This window comes from Kogia breviceps, chromosome 15 (genome assembly GCF_026419965.1).
Source record: "Kogia breviceps isolate mKogBre1 chromosome 15, mKogBre1 haplotype 1, whole genome shotgun sequence".
NCBI classification, from domain to species: domain Eukaryota; kingdom Metazoa; phylum Chordata; class Mammalia; order Artiodactyla; family Physeteridae; genus Kogia; species Kogia breviceps.
Window position 1 is genome coordinate 42,314,157 of NC_081324.1, and position 17,722 is coordinate 42,331,878.

Genomic DNA, 17,722 nt, shown 5'->3' on the forward strand with positions numbered 1-17,722 from the left:
TGTAGCATCATGTATTCTTACTCTTGGCTGCTTTATGAAGCACTGTACAACACCAGCTTGTTTGTATCTGTTTATTTTGGATGAATAAGAATATCCAAGCTCTAGAAGTCAGCTAAACCTTCCATAGCTCATCCCAGAAACACATACCACCGCAAAGTCTTTATAGCAACCAGGCTCAACCTCAAAGGTTTGTTTTCAAGTTTTTTATTCAAACTAGACCTTAGCAGGGGAATAGTCTATATAACTTCGGTGCTCAGGTCACCGACATTTCTACTATTCTCACTTTGGGGAAGGAAAAATATTTTCATTCTGAAAATGAATTTGCATCAGAATGTTTGTATTAACATGCCCATTAACTACTTAAATGCCTTTATACAACCTCAGGCATATGCATACTGTATAGGAGGGGGATCAGGGAATAGCAGTTTTCTTCCTTCCCCTGTTCCAAAAGTGCTACTTAGGGAAATACATCCTTTGTGAAAATAATAATTAAAAATTACATGTTAGATGTGCAAGCTCTATCCTGATAGGGATATCACAGTGTCCAATCATTCAGGATAATGCACACACTAAAATTTGCACATTACACCACAATAACCATGTAGTAAATAACATACTCCATTTGCACATAGGCAGATATCTGTGGATATCAGGAAACTAAGAACCTGCTCACCTAATCCAAATATACTGGATTTTGTATATATATTAAATGGCCACTTGTAACATATCTGATCCACTTTTTACTTCTGAATTTTTCTTTCCATTCTTTGAGCCCAAAGATATTAATTTTTCAGTAATATAAACCATATGCAAAAACTAGGAATTTAAACTGGGGCAAAAAAGAGCAAGGGCAGAGAAATATTACGCTCTTTCGACCAGGGTGGTACAATCCACGTGTGATCAGCAATTGATTTCCCAAACTTATTATGAGAAAAATCAGACCATAGAGGAGGATACTTTTCTTGTATTCCCAGTAAGTAATTTGCACGCAGTATCCCACAATGATGGAACTGATAATGAGCTCGGTATCACATCAACCTCAATTGTGCCTCATATGCAGGGTGCAAAGGTCGTGAAGACCCCAGTTTCAACTCGGTGTCAGTTACTGATGTGGTAGTGTTGAATCTGCTGGTGTAGACAGTATCTGACACTTGTAGAGTGGCAACTGAATTTGGAAGAAGGAGTTGGCATGCAAGTGTCTATATTATAGGGGTGCCCCTCTGTGAAACTAGAGCATATGCCCTTCTGAACCAGGATGACATCAGAGCCAAGCAGACCACAGAGACACCGCTGACGCGGACACCACCCAAACCACCTGGTGCACAGTGAACTAGGGATCTGCTGGAACTAGCGCTGCCCTCCTTGGGAAGCACTGGTTAAGTGCATTGCTAATATTCTCAGTCGTTAATTCTGTTAATTTTAACGTGAAAAACAGAAGTGACAGCAACTGAAGCACCGAATCTCAGCCGCGGAGGTAGGCCTTCTTTGCTTTATTTTCTTTCTAAGATAAAGTATCTTTCATTATCAGCAATTTGTTAGTAAAAATGACATCTCTGTCACCTAATGATATTTGGCAACATCACAATAATAAATATGGAGGAAAAAATATACCATGGTTGATTACTATAAAAAAAAAAAATCACAAGTTTTTTTTTTTTCCCCAGGAATGAAATTTCTGCTCATTCCAGTTAATTTTTAAGACATATTTTTAAGGGAATGTCAAAAGTTAACATTGATTAGGATGATCCCTTTGTGAAAATATCTGTCAAATTCTTACCCTGGATACAGAAGATTTTCCCCTCATATTTTTAAAAATTCTACAGCCACAATCAACCAGTGGGTTAATGGTACTCCACATTTTGTGCTCTGTAATCTGAAGTTAAATGGACATGGTCTTTGTTCTTTCATCTTCCCACAATGTGCATGTGCTTTTGAACTTGCTTTAGGGAGCAGAGCCTGCTGAACTGCAGCTGTTCTCTGGCATGAGGGTGGCCACAGTACATGGAATGGAGCTCATATACTCACCCAGACTACTGGATAAACACTGACAATAGCTGTAAGATGCAGTATCCCTTTTTCAAAAGCAGTTCCACTCCCCCAAATATGAAGAATGCACTGAATTCACCTGAGGGGGGGCGGGAAACAAAACATGCAACACCCAGAACAATTTTTTAAAATAAGGGCTAGTTTAGAGTCAAATATAATTACATAGATCGTGACTCATGAGGAAAGAACTGTTCAGAAAAATGTTGACACTTCAGCCTTCTATAGTCCCTCTCATCATCAATGACACTTTAAAAAAAGAGGTGGACAACCTCTGCAAACTCGGAAGCCAGAATGCACTGGTGTCATCAATAAAGGGTTACGATTACTTCCCCCCAATTTTAATATCTAGTATTTGTATTAGAGTGAATAGAATGTACCAATATTTACATCACCAACCCATTTAGGTGTGTTTGCATACAAAGCATTTTACTTGTTTGCTTTTAATTTTAGGGCATTTTTTTTTTTCATACTTGCTCTTAGAAGCCACACATGAAGCTCTGAAATCCTCTGGGCCTATGGCTCTCTGTTGTCCAACTGATCTTACAGTCTCAGGTGTCAAAGGGCTTGAACCAGATTGCTGGGCATGAGGCCCACACTGCAATTTCAGGTGGAAAAGACATTTCACTACAATATGTGTACCATGTCCAAGGCAGAACCAGAGAACCTGCCAGTCTCTGAAAAGAGTCAAAAGGGAGGAAAGAGAATAAGGACAGTGGAGTTCATTAATGGCATACCTCCTTTAATATCTTTTGTGATATGAGTAAATACAAGGAATCATACACTTAAATCAGATTCCCTTTTCCAAATATGATGTAATCACTACGGTAAAGGTAGGTCCAAAGGAGTCAACTGTTGGAACCCTCGCTGTAATGGTTAATCTACAGAAGAATGCATCACCACCTTAAATTGCTGTTACCGATCTCTCTCCACATCTCCATTTCTGGTTACCATTAAGTAGTTTAAAATGTCCTTTTCCTATCTACACCTGGATTAAAAAAAGAAAGAAACAAATTGGGAGTGACCTGTATACACACGAATAGAAACTTTCCAAAGCTGCAAATGGCAACTAAATATGTAAAAGACATGCTGTTGAGCCCCTCGGCTGGAATGCGATCTCTCCTTTCCCAGAAACGCAAGAAAATAATCATCTAGAGAAAAGATCATCTGTTCCAAAGGAAAATAAATTAGCACGCTATAAACCACTGAGCTGTTCAATTTGTTGTTGCTGACGCTGTTTGGCTTTTCCGTGGTGAAAAGGGATACTGCATCTTTCACTCAGCTCTTATCGCACAACCAGGCAAGCTACACAGAGTTTAGAAGGCCCTATGCAGTCGTCGTGGCAGAAGGCCCCGCAGCCTTTGCACACAATCATGGCTTTCAGCCGGCAAGAGCATTTCAGTTCCAACTCGTCTGCGTTGCTGCTGTCGGCAAAGTTCTGAACAGGCGTCTGAGCGTTCTGACCAGGCAGACCCGTGGTGGGATTGGAGCCACTTCCCAAAATCCCAATGGACTTTTCAATTGCAGATGCTGCCCTTTTGAAGCTAGTGCTACCGAAGTGTATTGTTGGATAATTTCCACAGAGCTGCTGTTGTTGCTGCACCTGCATTTTCTGAGCAGCTAATTGGGCAAAAGGCTTCTGTGGCTCAGAAAGCAAATAGGAAGAGAAATCTGCATTTTTCAGCGCAAACGCCTTCAACTGTTCTTTCACTTCATTCTGGTCATAGGAAACTTGTTTCATGCCCAGTTCACAGCTGCTGCTTAAACCTTCCTCAAAAGAAAGAGGTTCCGATTTTATATTGCTACATATGCCCGTGGACTGTGGCCAACTAAGTCTCTTAGTGGTTTCCATGGTAACTGGCGGTTGTTTTTGATCGGAGGGGACTTCTGGATTAGGAAGAGGTGGAGGTAGTGGTGGTGGCGGCGGCGGCGGCGGGGGTGGTGGGGGCAAAGCCAAGGGGGGAGGGGGCGGGGGATGCACTAGTGCTTTGTGCGGCACCCCGTGCGGGGTCCCTCCCATGTCATCACCTTCTTTAATGGGCATGTTTGGGGGCACCATATTGGCTAACCTTAGCTGGTGAGGTGCTGAGGAAAGGCCAACCTCTCCCAGTCCCTTTTGCTCAAGATGCCTATTGAAGGAAAACGTGTTACAGCCCACGGGGGCTTTGGCAGAGGCTGGTAACAGAGCCGCGGTAGGAATGGGGCCCCTGGCAGCCAGAGGCATTTGGTAAAACTGTTGTCTGTGGGAGGTCCCAGCGTCGGGGTGGAAGCTGTCGTTCTTGTCGACGTGAAATAGGTTCTGCTGGAAGCTACACGAGGGGAGCAGCCGCTTCTGCTGTTTGACCTCAGGGCTGTGAGCCATCTTGCTCTGCACAGGGTGCTTGTTCAGCCACTCCTGCTTCAGCGGCTGGCTGAGTCCCAGCTGATTCATGCCGGAGCTGATGACACATGGCACCCCTTTCACATCTGGGTCCGCCAACAACTTCCCTGGCTCACATTTCACTTGAGTGTGTTCCCCCCCGGTCCTGGCGACTCTCTTCTTGGGGTGGTTCTCCCGCTTCCTCATTTGTAGTGGTGCGAGAGCTCCTGCCAGGTAGCCTTTCCCGTCTGGATTGGGAGAGCTAGGGGGCATTTCAACCACGTTCCTCTCGGGGGCTGTTTTACCCACTGAGGTAGTTTGAAGAGGCAGAGGAAGCCTGTTGATTTCGAGCTTGGCTCCCAGTCTGGGCTGGGGCAACACTTTTTCCAAAGGCAAGTTGCCCTGGAGTAACTGTGTGACGAGGGGATTGTTCGCCTCCACCGATGACAGACGGCAGCTGGAGCTCCCTGCACTGGGAACTCTTTTCAGGGTGTCTGTAGCCAGAGAGATGGCCCCTTCCATGGGACCAGAGGCGGGGGCCTGCATGGTCTGCGTCTGTTGCACACTCGGGGCTGCCCCTGCAGCTGGAGGATGCAGCTCAGGGCCAGGGAAGTCGTCGGCGTCCATCCTAAAGCCCTTGTCCACGTCGTGAGGTTCGGACTTCACTGGGAGAGGGACGCTTGTGATGAGATTCCTGGGGTGAAGCTCCGCCACATGCGAGGAGCTGGCGTGCTCGGTCTTGATGGCCTTCGGACAGCCCTGCTCCAGATATTCCTTCTGTTTACTGGAACCAGGGTGGCTGAGCAGAGGCTGTCCTGCGCTCCTCACCCCGTCCTCGCCCCAGCAGATCCGGCTGCCCGGGTTATACTGATGGCTACAGGTTGTGTCGGCTTCACTTTTGAACGTGGTTATGCCACGCGCCTGCTCAGCAAAGCTGTGACTCAGAGGAGTAACCGCGTTTATGTTATCTGGAACCACGAGGGGTCCTTCACGGAGACCCGGGCAGGTGGCCTGCATCGTTTGACTGTCCTGTTTTGCCGCGGAAGCAGCAATGAAATTGGGACCGTGATCTCCGCCTTCACTTGCAACCGGCTCGGGCCTGCTGATGACAGACACCTGCGGACACGCCACGGGCTGGACGGCTGCTTCCGTCCTCCCGGACCTGCTCTGGAGGTCCACGCCGGCTTCCGTGCTCTCGAGAGAGACAGTCAGAGACGATGCGGAGGTCAGCGTGGTGCTGTGGTCGACGATGACTTTACACGGAATCGAGCGGTTTATGGCTGCTGGTGCGAAGCCCCCCTGGGGTGGCTGAGGTCTCCCAGAAGTGTCTGCCCTGTTCCGAGTCCCTGAAGTTTTGTCCAAGCTTTCAGCACTTAACGTGGGAGGACTGTCGTAAGAGTTTACAGTCAGCATGCTTGCAGTAAACGCTGCGACAGGTGGGCGTGCCACCAGGGCGTCAGTGACTGCGACAGGGTCCCTGCAGCCGAGGGCGGCTCTCACAGTGCTGCCCATGGACATGGTGGCCTGTTCTTCGCTCCCAGGCATGGCTATCTTCTCAGAAGGAAATCTGTTGTTCATTCCCGGTGGGGGAATCAAGACAGAGCTAGTGGAGAGATGGTTTGGCAAGTTGCTTCCAATGGAGGGAGTTGGCACAGAGGTGTACTGACTGGAGACTAGGCTGCCAGCGCTGCTGCTGGGTGCCAGTAACTGCTTGTCATCCTGGGGGCTCGCTGCGCTGGAGCCCTCCGTGGTGGCCGGAAGAGGGGTGCTCTCGATACATTTTGGTATAATGGCTATGCATGGAGTGTCCGTTCCCTGGATGGTTTTTAACATGCTTATGTTACAAGCAGAAATGGTAGTGTTTGCACTGTCAACAGACATTAGGACAGAGGATTTATCAACAGAACTCACAAAGGGATGTTCTTTAATTGCTCCCGACATAGCAGTGCTGCAGACAGACACAGGGACGGGATTTTTATTAAAAAGCATGGGCACACTGCTATTTTCAGAAGAGGTAGATGAAACAATTTTCTCAGACAAGTGTGACACAGACGTGTTTTCGTCAGAACTATGCCCAGATAAGTCCGTGGCAATTTCTGGAAGTTTGGTCGGGTTGAGAGACTGCTGTAGTACAGTGGTGGGCTCCCGGAGGTGCGCAGCCTTGTTGCTGGGAGATCGGCAGTTTGGATTGACAATGATGACACCGGGCGAGCCTTCGATTTTTGTTTCAGGGACAGAAGAGACTTCTAAGCTTGGAGGCCCTTCCTTTGAGCCGAGCGGAGGCAACCGGGGTTCTTTAGTGTTCTGGAAGAGGTGGGCTCGGGCTTGATGCTTTGCGAAGAGCTTCACCTTCGTCTGCTCTTTGATATGTGCCAGAGTTCTGGCCTTCCCGCCCTCTCCCGGGCTCCCCATAGCTCCCGAAACGATGCTCGCGGCCGCCGCCACGGCTGCCGCCGCTGCCGCCTCTCGCTGGGCCCTTGCTTGCTGGGCTCGGGCCTTGATGTCCGCCAGGGTCCTGGCTCCCGTGTTCCTCCCGCCACTGACCGATGTGCCAGATGACGCGCGAGCCTCTGGTTTGGAGACTGGTTGGCTCTTGATAATAAAGGGTGGCCCAATTTTGGAAAGCTGGATCTACAGGAAGGGGGAAAATGGAAAGATAAAGTGCGTGTACACGATCACAGACAAGGCGCATGTGTACGTGATCACAGAGGGATGTGAGGACACAGGCACGCGAGGGCGGGGAGTAGCCGCCTCCTCTCCTAAGGGGGTGAGAACGGCACCTAATACCCTGAATGGGCCTTTGGGGGTATAAAGCAGCAATAAACGCAGCACGAATGTGAAAATTAAAAAAAATTTAACCTCTGTTTTTAATCCATAAAGTATTAACCGGTGACTTCATTTGGCATGGAAATGAAATGTCTTTTAAAGCCTCATAGAAATGGAAACAAAACCCAGTCTTCTTAAAATGAAGTGAGCTAAAAAGAGTTAGAAATAGGAAGCTTTCAACTTATCTTCCTGGCTGGCATGAAGATACTCAGGCGAGCCAGGAAGAATAGAGATATTCAAAACTCTATTTGAACTTATCTGCCTTAATTTATCTGTCTTAATTTGACACAAAGGAAAAAGGAAAAAGCTCTAACCAAGGGTCAGAAGACTAGAATTCTCAGCCTGGCTTGACACAAAGGAATGCTGTGAACCTAGGCAAATCACTGTGTACCTCAGTTTCTCCAATAATCTCCCCGAGTCAGAGAGTGTAGGTTTTATGTGGTACCATACCACCTAGCATGCCACCATATATATATATATATACATATAAAATAAGCACACAATATGACTTTTTAAACTGTAAACAGTAAGACTAGTTATTTCTGGTCTATTTCTTTCACAGAGGTGTTATAAAGATGGAATGAGACTATACTTGTGAAAGTGCTTTGCTTTCCAAAGGGATTTTATTATTATTATTATTACGTTTTCTTGAAAGCAAGGGCAACTCTAGTTTTCTACCTCCAAAAGAGAGTATGGGTTGGGCAGCTTATTTGATATGGAAATCTACAATCTGCTGAATTTAGTAAATGTCCCAACCCACACTGTTCACCCACTCATCTAATTAAGAGACTCAGTCATCACCAAATTCATGAGGCACAAGACCTAACAACAAACATCCCAAAGCAAGGCCTATGATGTTTTAGTCACTAAGAATATTCCCAGAGTCACAGATTTCTAGAGCTGGCAGGGATCTAGTTAAAGCCCTTCGTTTACGGTTGAAAAAACTGAGCCCCTGGAGATGGGCTGGCCTGGGTTCATATAACTAGGGAGTGACAGAGCCTTTGGGCTCCCCATTCTGTGCTGTTGACACGTACTATATTTCCTTATATTTTTTCCTCTAGAAAAAATTTTCCTACAAAACTTACACCTCTCTTCTTAACATATGTGCATTTACATATATTGACATTATAAATACCTAACACATACTACAAGATCGTATCAATTTGGAACTATGCTTTAGTACTTTGGTAGATGGATTATCTTCCTGAGCTATCTCGTTTCTCATTTTCAAGTTTCTGATGGCTCTCTTCTAATCCAAAGGTTCCAAAGATAGATGAATTTAGAAAAAGAATTCAGTTTTACCTTTTAAATATTTCCCTTAGTTTAAAAAATTAAAAACAGTAAGCCTAACAAACATTAAATATATTTATTGTATCTCTCTATCCATCTATCTTTACATAAAGTGTATATTACTTTGAAAATAAGCTTTTGACAAAAAAATTAGACTGAAATGTTTAAAAATATTTCCTATGGAAAGCATGCTTACATTTTTCTTTTCATTGCTTCAGAAATTAAAATGCATAGTAGGGTTTTAATGGGAGCTTAATATTCATCTTTTATATCTCTAGAATCTTATTTAACAGGGACTGCTTTATTAAATAGAATAATTACAATCACACCCCTAAAAGTCAACCTTAGGGAGATCATGAGTCACATATTAGAAGTAGATGTCAGAGCAGAGCAAAATAAAGAGAAAGATTAAGAAAAACAAATCTTGAGTATGTTTGTAATTCTTTGAGTTAACCTTAATTTTTAGTTTAGTTAGGCAGAGTCAATTTATATACAAGAGTTGTTTTCTGAGAGCTAAAATCTACCTGGGATCAAAACAAAATATATAAATAGGAATGTTTGTCTACAGGCTTTATTATTGTGTGAAGTTAAATACTTCTTTATTATTTTAGAAATAAAATAGTAGGATTTGTATACCTATGTACCTATAGCATTTTCCTCAGGGTGATTTCATTGATTTATTCAAGAAATATTTAATGAGGCTCTTTCAGAAGCTAGCTCCTCTCTGCTAGGCAGAGGGGCTGTTCAACATTTGTTGGAAAATGAATGAAGAGATAACACGTACCTTCGTTTCTTGAGTGCAAGCCTCTGACTTTTGACTACTGCTTTCTCTAGTCCTACTGAACTTTTATAGGATGCTGAATTATCTTTCAAATTTTTCCAAGTTTATATAGGTCTCTGTCCTACACTGTGGAGTCCCCCAGAGACCCTGTATCTCAGTGGCCTGTGGGCTCCTCCAGGCCCTGTTCTCCCTCCTCCCTTCTTTTTCCTTAAATGCCAAGGTCTAAATATGTACGTCTATCTAAACTTATTGTATGAGCTCAACGCAGTCTGAAAAAGGATCATGTAATATTAGACTGGTGCTGGGAGTATTAGATTATAAACTGCTACATTTATTTTTGAAAAATTAAGTATCTAAATAGAAAAAGCCTATCTATGGAACTTCCTTTTTTTTAAAAAAAAAATACCATACCTTGAGAGGTGGAACCCTTGGTTCCTCTCTTGGAGGCTGTTCTTTCTCAGATGGACTGCTGGATGAGATGTTCCGGCTTGACTGGTCATCTTCTATCCTAGCCCTCTTCTCCTTACAGATCCCAAAGCTGTGATGTTCTGCGGTTTTCCTCTTCGATATCTCAGATTCTCTACTTTCATTTCTTATCCCATCTGGGGACTTGGAGGGCTCTGACAACTTGGAAGTATGAGAGGTCTCCAACCGATTCTGTGAGCTCCCTTGCTTATGCATTTTATTTCTAGAGCCTTCTGAAAATGAAGCCTTATCCACCGATGAGATGTATTGCTTTTCCTGTAATTTAGCTGATGGGAGCTCATTTCCCTTACTCTCTGTCTCTTCAGAAAAGACAGGTAATTCCAATGGTGAAGACATCGCTTTCTTTTCTGTTCTTTGCAGGACATTATGATTTTTAACTTTTATCATTTCTGTAGAAGGAAGTTCTGGAATCGAAGCAGGATAGGGCTTCTCAGTTTCAACATGTGATTTACAAGGCTGCTGATTCAGGGGCTTATTGTGCAATTCTTCTGATGAATACGCTTCAGGAGCAATGGAAGAAGAACCCATTTTGATAGGTTCAGGAGTATTTGATGGAGTCTTCTGCTGAGAGGAAAGGCTCTCTCCCAGGGGCTTGGCAGGGGCAGAACCTTCATCTTTCTGGGGGGAGAGTGGTTCTTCAGATATGGAAGTTGACTTTCTTTGTTGATGCATCATTCTTTCATTCATGGAAGAACTGGAAATTGGAGATGTTTCTGAAGGAAGTGGCAAACTGGATATAAAAGTGGTTTCAGATGTGAGAAGCATGGAAGACACTGAAGAAGTTTCTGATGTCAAAGGTAAATCAGACATGGGAGAGGTTTCTGATGTTAAAGGTAAATTTGATACCGGGGATGCTTCAGATGTTAACGGTAAATTGGACATCAAAGACGCTTCTGATATTTCAGGTGAAGTGGATATTGGAGAGATTTCTGACATCAAAGATGCATGAAGATTTTCATCAGTGGCATTTTGCTGATTATATTTGTCCACATTTTCAGTGCTGGACACCTCAGAGCAAAACGTTGTCTCAAGGGAGGCTGGGGTACATGATTCTTCTGAAGTGGATTGGGTTTCCCCTCCTGGGGATGTCAGGCTGGTACAGGCTCCCTCTGGGCTCTCAGAAGAGAAGGACGTTTCAGAGATGCAAGCATTTTCAGAAAGCTGTTCATCAGGATCACTCTGCAGCTCCATATCTACAGCAATTCCTTCACTTGGAAATTGGCCTTCTAAAGACGATGACCCTGTTTTAATTTTTGGAGTGTTGGTCTCTAGTGCAGTTTCTGGCTCCTTATGTTCTGTGTCATTGATGTGAGTCACAGATGAAGTGGAAGGAACGAGAGAGTCACAGACTTCTAGTGTATCAATGACAACTGACATCTCTTCCTGGGGAGATTCTGATTTCTCTTCCACTTTAACTTCAACATGAGGCAAAGTTTCTAAAACATCATTCATTATAACACAGGATTCCAAGTTATCTTCAGGGGGTGCTATTTGGGGCTCCTCATGAGAGTTGGCTGGACTTTCTGACTCCTCAGAAAATTCAGGTATTGTCTTGTGATTCTCATCCTGGCACTCACAGATGCTAGTCTCTACCTCTTCCTCAATTTCCTCCTGAATCACAGATTCTTCGGGGATCAAGATGTCCTCTGATTCTGACTCTGTCATTACATCTTTACCTACGTCTACCATGGGACAAAGTGTAGCACAGAAATCAGGCTCTGAAGAGGTTGGACTTTTCATGCTTTTTGGCTGTTGTTCTTTCAAGGGAGTCTGTGCAGATAGACCAGGAAGGCCAGAGGTCCCACATGAAGAACTACTTTCAGCTCCATCATTGTTTGGTCCAGATGTGAGCTTTACAGAGTCCTCTCTTGACATGCCCAACCTGAACAGAAATTAGAAATATTAAATTATTGTTCAACCACAAAACATGAAAGGTACAACTTGGATCTCTCACCAAATATAGTATTCATAGAAGTAAATGCATAAAATTAATTTTATTATCACTAAGTAACATGTTTAGCTTATGTAAACTAGTTTATGATGGATTAGTTTTTCTACTGCTTTTATAATCATAACGAAAATGAACTCTACTTCTGTTTAAAACGTATTGATTTTTATCCTGTAAGCAAGGGAGATTGCATACTAAAAAGATTTTTAAAAATATGGGCTGAAAAGCAAAAGAATGTATAAGACCTAAATTTTTTAAAGTCAGAAAGTAGAAATATGTCCTTATAATAGAAAATTACATAGTCCTTAAAGGATGCAACATAACCATATAATTAAGATCAGTGGAAGATGGGTATGTTGTAAAATCTTGAAATGGAAATGACTTCCAAAGATTAAGTTCTCTTAACCCAATGTAAAAGGTGTCCATCACCATATTTTAGTACAATATCTAAGTGTCTCACCTAAGACAAGATGGAAATTTCACTAAAGAATAATAAACATATTTGGGGTCATCAAAGCTGATTCTACTAGATTTACATTCATGTGAGGCAAGACTTTTTAAAATTCTTTCACATAGATCTCTTATTGTAAAGATATTCCATAAAAAGTTAGTGTAGAATATCAAGAAATAGACCAGTCTAATGTTCAGGTCATAAGGTAAAGTTTATCAGAACTGCAATCAACAATATTGTAAATCACTATTTCCTGTCATACTAAGTTACAATGTCAGCATCAGATGGTAGGGAAATATGCTGTTCTAAATGAAGTTAAATTAGAGTAGAGGCAATTACAAAGATGAGCAAAAGAGAGAGCATTCCCAGAGGAAGAAACATATTTGAGTGAGGAAATACAGCTATAACAGGAAAATACCTCAGTAAAATCTTCTTCAACCTTTTAGTTAAGTTAAATCCTCAAAATGAAAGGGAAATAAAACTGAATACACTTTTTGGGTATTTGATCATTGTGTTCTTCTCTAAAATTCAGAAAGCTGAGAAAGGAAGATAGAGGACACTTCCTTCATAATTAGTCTCTTTTCTTTCAACTTTCCCTAAGATGGGTTCAAATTAAACCACAATTTATGTTATAGTGAGAGGAACAGAATAATATAACTACACTACAGATGAATTTAGAGCAGAATAATCTGCTAGGAATAAGGCCTCCTGGGGCCAGATCAAACAGAGATACCACTGATACTAGGTTAGATGGAGAACACACAGAATCTACCCACTGGCAGCCAAATTTCAGCTAGATGATTAATAAGAATATTATTAAATATATCTAATATTATTAAATATCATATATGTATATAATATATATGTCTCATATGGGAAACAGCACTGTATAAAACATACATGTAAACATTTTATTATTTTCATGGGAAAATAGATTTAAGGTGGCATAAGGCATAGAAGGAAGACGTTCACAGCACACCACATAACCACGCAAAGGCAAACTCTGACCACCTGAAATCTAGACCGCAAATCAACAGACCAACTCTTATAATTTTGAGTTAGCATATACATGGGATCCCTACAAGTAATTAAAATGAATATAGGACAGTACTGTATTATAGGCAGGATAAGACAATAAGAACCAAAATAAAGATCTCAAAGAGCAGAAAACTAAATCAGACAGATCTTAACTAACGCTGAATTTCAGTGGTAACATTCTTGGGAAAACTTAGAACAATGAGAAGGCACATGGTGTCAGTCAACTGAAAATTATCTGATGCTATAGGAAAATATCCCTCACATATTGAGGGAATGCAGGTAATCTAGAAGTAACAAAATTAGAAGGGCAGTCAATGAAATGTCCAAAATACATCAGTCATCCAATATGTAATCAAAGATAGGAAAAGACAAGAAAGAAGTCCAGGGATGTAAGGGGACAGAAACTCTATGGATAAACTACAGCAAGAAAAAGGGTCAATCAAGTAAAAGAACTGTTTGTATTCAGAACTCAGTGATGCTGATGGGGGATCATGTTTACTCACAGTATGGTAGCTGTCACCTTCCAGGACAGGAGTCTTTAACCTGATATCCATGAGAGTCAATGGAGCCCCCAAATTTTATGTAAAAATTGTAGGTGTGTGAATTTTTCTGAGAAGGATTTGCAGGTGAGCCAATGACTTAACCACACTATGTAAAAACTGGGGAAATTACTTAGTTTCACTGCCTCTCAGTTTCCTAAACCCTTTTTAAAATAATAATAATAATGGTACCCACCTAATAGGACTGTTGGGAGGGTTAAGTGAAACAATATTTGCAAAGCTCTTAGAAACCTATCAGAGCCAGAGTATGTTCAATGATTATTTGCTGACCGAGGAAAAACTCTCTGTATGGTCTCTACAATGCAGGCTCTCTGGCATCTAGGATAGTGTGTGGCACGGAGGTGATGCTGCATGAATACTGAATTGATAAAAGCACAGGCCCAACACTCAACAAAAATGAAGGACCAGTTTTTTGGAGGTAACTAACTTGGTTATGCTTCTGCCATTACTGACAAGAGTGCTCCCAACATTCCCTTGGTCAGAAAAGGTGAGGAAGGCAGGGTTCTTAATCCTGCTGGACATCAGCACGATGGGGAGTGGGGAGGCATCTAAAAATACAGATTCCTGGGCTCAACTCCTGGAGATCACCCATCAGTACATCTGGGGTGGGTGTCAGAAATCTGTACCTATTTTTAAAAGCTCCAGTGAAGATTGTGATGTCGCCAGGCTTGAGTAATACTGCTGGTAACTAGCCTGCCACAATTTAAATTTTTGAGAAAGGACATTAATTATCTCCTTTTAGCTTTGCTTAAATATGTATATGCATCCAAAGTCCTAGGGCAGCAGCTGAAAAGGAGCCTTCCTACTCAAACTCAGTACGTAGGACAACTCACCAGAGGCGAGGCTGCTCCGAGTAAGCAGGCTGCTTGTCACGTGATGTCTTTTTTTTTTTTTTTTGGTGGTACGCGGGCCTCTCACTGCCGCGGCCTCTCCCATTGCGGAGCGCAGGCTCCGGACGCGCAGGCCCAGCGGCCATGGCCCACGGGCCCAGCCGCTCCGCGGCATGTGGGATCCTCCCGGACCGGGGCACGAACCCGCGTCCCCTGCATCGGCAGGCGGACTCTCAACCACGGCGCCACCAGGGAAGCCCACGTGATGTCTTTTTACAACGAGCGCTCATGTGAGACACCCCCTGACGGTTTTCCTCGTTTACAGGGGGAGTTTGTGAAATTAGATCAAATGGTACAGGTTGTGCTGCCTGCAACCACCTGAGTGTCTTTTACACAAAACAATGACTTTCAAGCATTAATTGTGTATGTGGGAATTAAAGCACAAATTCTTCTACCCATGATGAGCTAAAGTTGCTGTCAATTGTCAGCTCTTAAATCCCTCTTTCTTTCTTAGGGATCTGATTGTCTGTGAGATTCAAATTCTGCCCAAGAAGAATATGTTCCTGTTAACCATGAGGCAAAGGAGAAACTACTTTCAAATTAGCTCAGTCACTACGGTACTTAGGTGTGACTGGTATTATTTTTAAGACACGGTGGGCATGTAAATTGGTGCAGTCACTATGGAGAACAGTACGGAGGTTCCTCAAAAAGCTAAATATAGAGTTGTCGTATGATCCAGCAATCCCACTCATGGGCATATATCCAGACAAAACTATAATTCAAAAAGATATATGCACCCGTGTGTTCATAGCAGCACTGTTCAGAATAGCCAAGACACGGAAACAACCTAAACGTCCATCAAAAGATGAATGGATAAAGAAGATGTGGTGTGTAGATATACACAATGGAATATTACCTAGCCATAAAAAAATAATGTCATTTACAACAACACGGATGTACCTAGAGATTATCATACTAAGTGAAGTTAAGTCACACAGAGAAAGACAAATACTGTATGATATCACTTATATGTGGAATCTAAAATATGACACGAATGAACTTATCTATGAAACAGATTCATAGACACAGAGAACAGATTTTGGTTGCCAAGTGGGGCTGGGGGCAGGATGGACTGGGAGTTTGGGATTAGCAGATGCAAACTATTATATATATGTAGAATGGATAAACAAGGTCCTACTGTATAGCACAGGGAACTATATTCAATATCCTATGATAAACCATAATGGAAAAGAATATAAAAAATAATGTATATACAGGTATAACTGAATCACTTTGCTGTACAGCAGAAATTAACATATTGCAAATTAACTACTTGAATAAAATATGTTTTTTAAAAAGTGGTTTTACATAAAGAGGAAAATGGATAGAGTAAAGGGTAATACCTCAGGCTCTCCCCCAAATAAGGACTAAACAAATGTATATGGAGAGTCAAAATTTTTGGAAAAAAATGTGAGAATTAAATATGTGTCCAAGACTACTTATCTCTAATGCATTAATGAAAATGCTTAAATTAAGAAAAAAAAAAACCAGGAGATTTTTACAAAAATCCAGTTAGGAAAGCCAAAATTGACTTCTATAGAATCTCATGTGCTATTTTCAGTCCAAAATGAATTTTCATGGACAAGTTATAAACCCTTGAAAATGCATTTTAAAAAATTTAAGTGCTGATATGCCACTATAATTTTACCTGCAATTTCTTACACTGAGAGACTATTGCCTTTTATCACAGGTTTATAAAGTTTTATAGCATATGACTGTGCTAAGTGAAACAGAGAATTACATTTTCTTTTCCTTCTAAGAGAAATGAGAAGAAAATGCTCTAGTACTTACTTTTCTCCATAAAACCTTTCGAAGAATTTTTCTTTCCACGGTTCTGTTTTCTTTTCCTTTTCAATTTCTTGCCTTATCCGCAATTGCATTTCTGGAGTAAACTCTCCTGGAAAGAAAATGCTTAGATATTGAGTAAAAGTTGTCATATGTTTTGCCAGTTAATAAGGAAAACATGTAACTAATTTGAATAAACTTTTATGGATGCCAAAAGGTAAAAAAGCTGAGTACTGATAATATTTCGACAGCTTCTTTTTTTATGAACATCACTCAGTCATTTAGTCTTAGACGGACTCTAAAGCATTTAGCAAAGGTACTGAGTGCTAGGGGTTATGAATGAAAGTGTATATTCACTGTCCTTGATGAAACCAGCCTGGTGAAAGAAAAAGCACACAGTTGAGTATAATAACACAATGTGGAAAGCCCTGTATAGGTCATAAAAATAAATGTAGGGAAAGTACTTAATCCTCCCTAAATTGATTAGGGAAGACCATACATAGAACCTGATTCTTGAGTTAGCTTTTGAAAGATGACCAAGCTTTCATAAAGTAATTAGTTCACAAGGCACAGAGATATGAATACGTATATTTATGCACTTTTGAGTGGCCAATTATGAGTAGAACACAGGATGAAATGAAATAGGAAAGGTAGGCGGTGGCCAATTACCCAACACATGTTTTAAAGAGAGCCCTGAATTTTTCCTGTAAGAGACAGAGGGAGGTCCTGGCGGTGTTCAGTGAGGGAGGAATATGGCCAAATAAGCAAGTTAGAAACTGGCTGGGAGGCTACTGAGTAGCACAGATGAGAGATGGAGATTACAGTCAGGCCAGCATCTTGAGAATGTTGAAGAAGATTCAAAGACACAAGTAACAGTTCATAAGCAGATGGACCTGGGGAGAAGGAAGAGGAACAAAGACATCATCAAGGTTTCAAAGTGAGGAGCTGTGAGAAAAAGGGGTGACCTTAGTAGACAGAAGGCAGAAGAAATAGTAGACATTAAAAGGGAAGAGAGTTTAATGCTGGCATTTTGGTTTTAAGGTGCCTGATAATGGAAAGATCCAGCAGGTTTGTGGAATGGAGCAGCAAAGGACTGGGAAAGAGGAGTTCCAGCCAGATTTGGATGTCTTCAGCATGTGGGCTATATAGCTGAAACCAGCTGAATGAGGCTCTTAGAGCATGTGAATAGTTACAAAAGCAAATAGCAGGAAACAGAATGGTGGAGACATCACCATTTACCATCAGGTGGAAGAACAGGAGCTCCT

The 17,722-nt window shown here is 42.0% G+C and overlaps 1 protein-coding gene across 3 annotated transcripts in view; it reads right to left on the bottom strand.

The window, feature by feature from the left end:
* Positions 1 to 2,764: 2,764 nt before the first annotated feature.
* The window catches only part of ASXL3 (ASXL transcriptional regulator 3), a 163,491-nt gene continuing 148,533 nt past the window's right edge, over positions 2,765 to 17,722 (bottom strand). For all 3 annotated transcript variants that reach the window (XM_067014949.1, XM_067014947.1, XM_067014948.1), the window contains 3 exons: positions 16,464 to 16,569; positions 9,711 to 11,667; positions 2,765 to 7,033 (listed from right to left, as the gene is read on the bottom strand). In XM_067014949.1, coding sequence (XP_066871050.1) covers positions 3,329 to 7,033; positions 9,711 to 11,667; positions 16,464 to 16,569 — 5,768 coding nt within the window. In that variant the 3' untranslated portion in view covers positions 2,765 to 3,328. The remainder of the gene's footprint in view (positions 7,034 to 9,710; positions 11,668 to 16,463; positions 16,570 to 17,722) is intronic.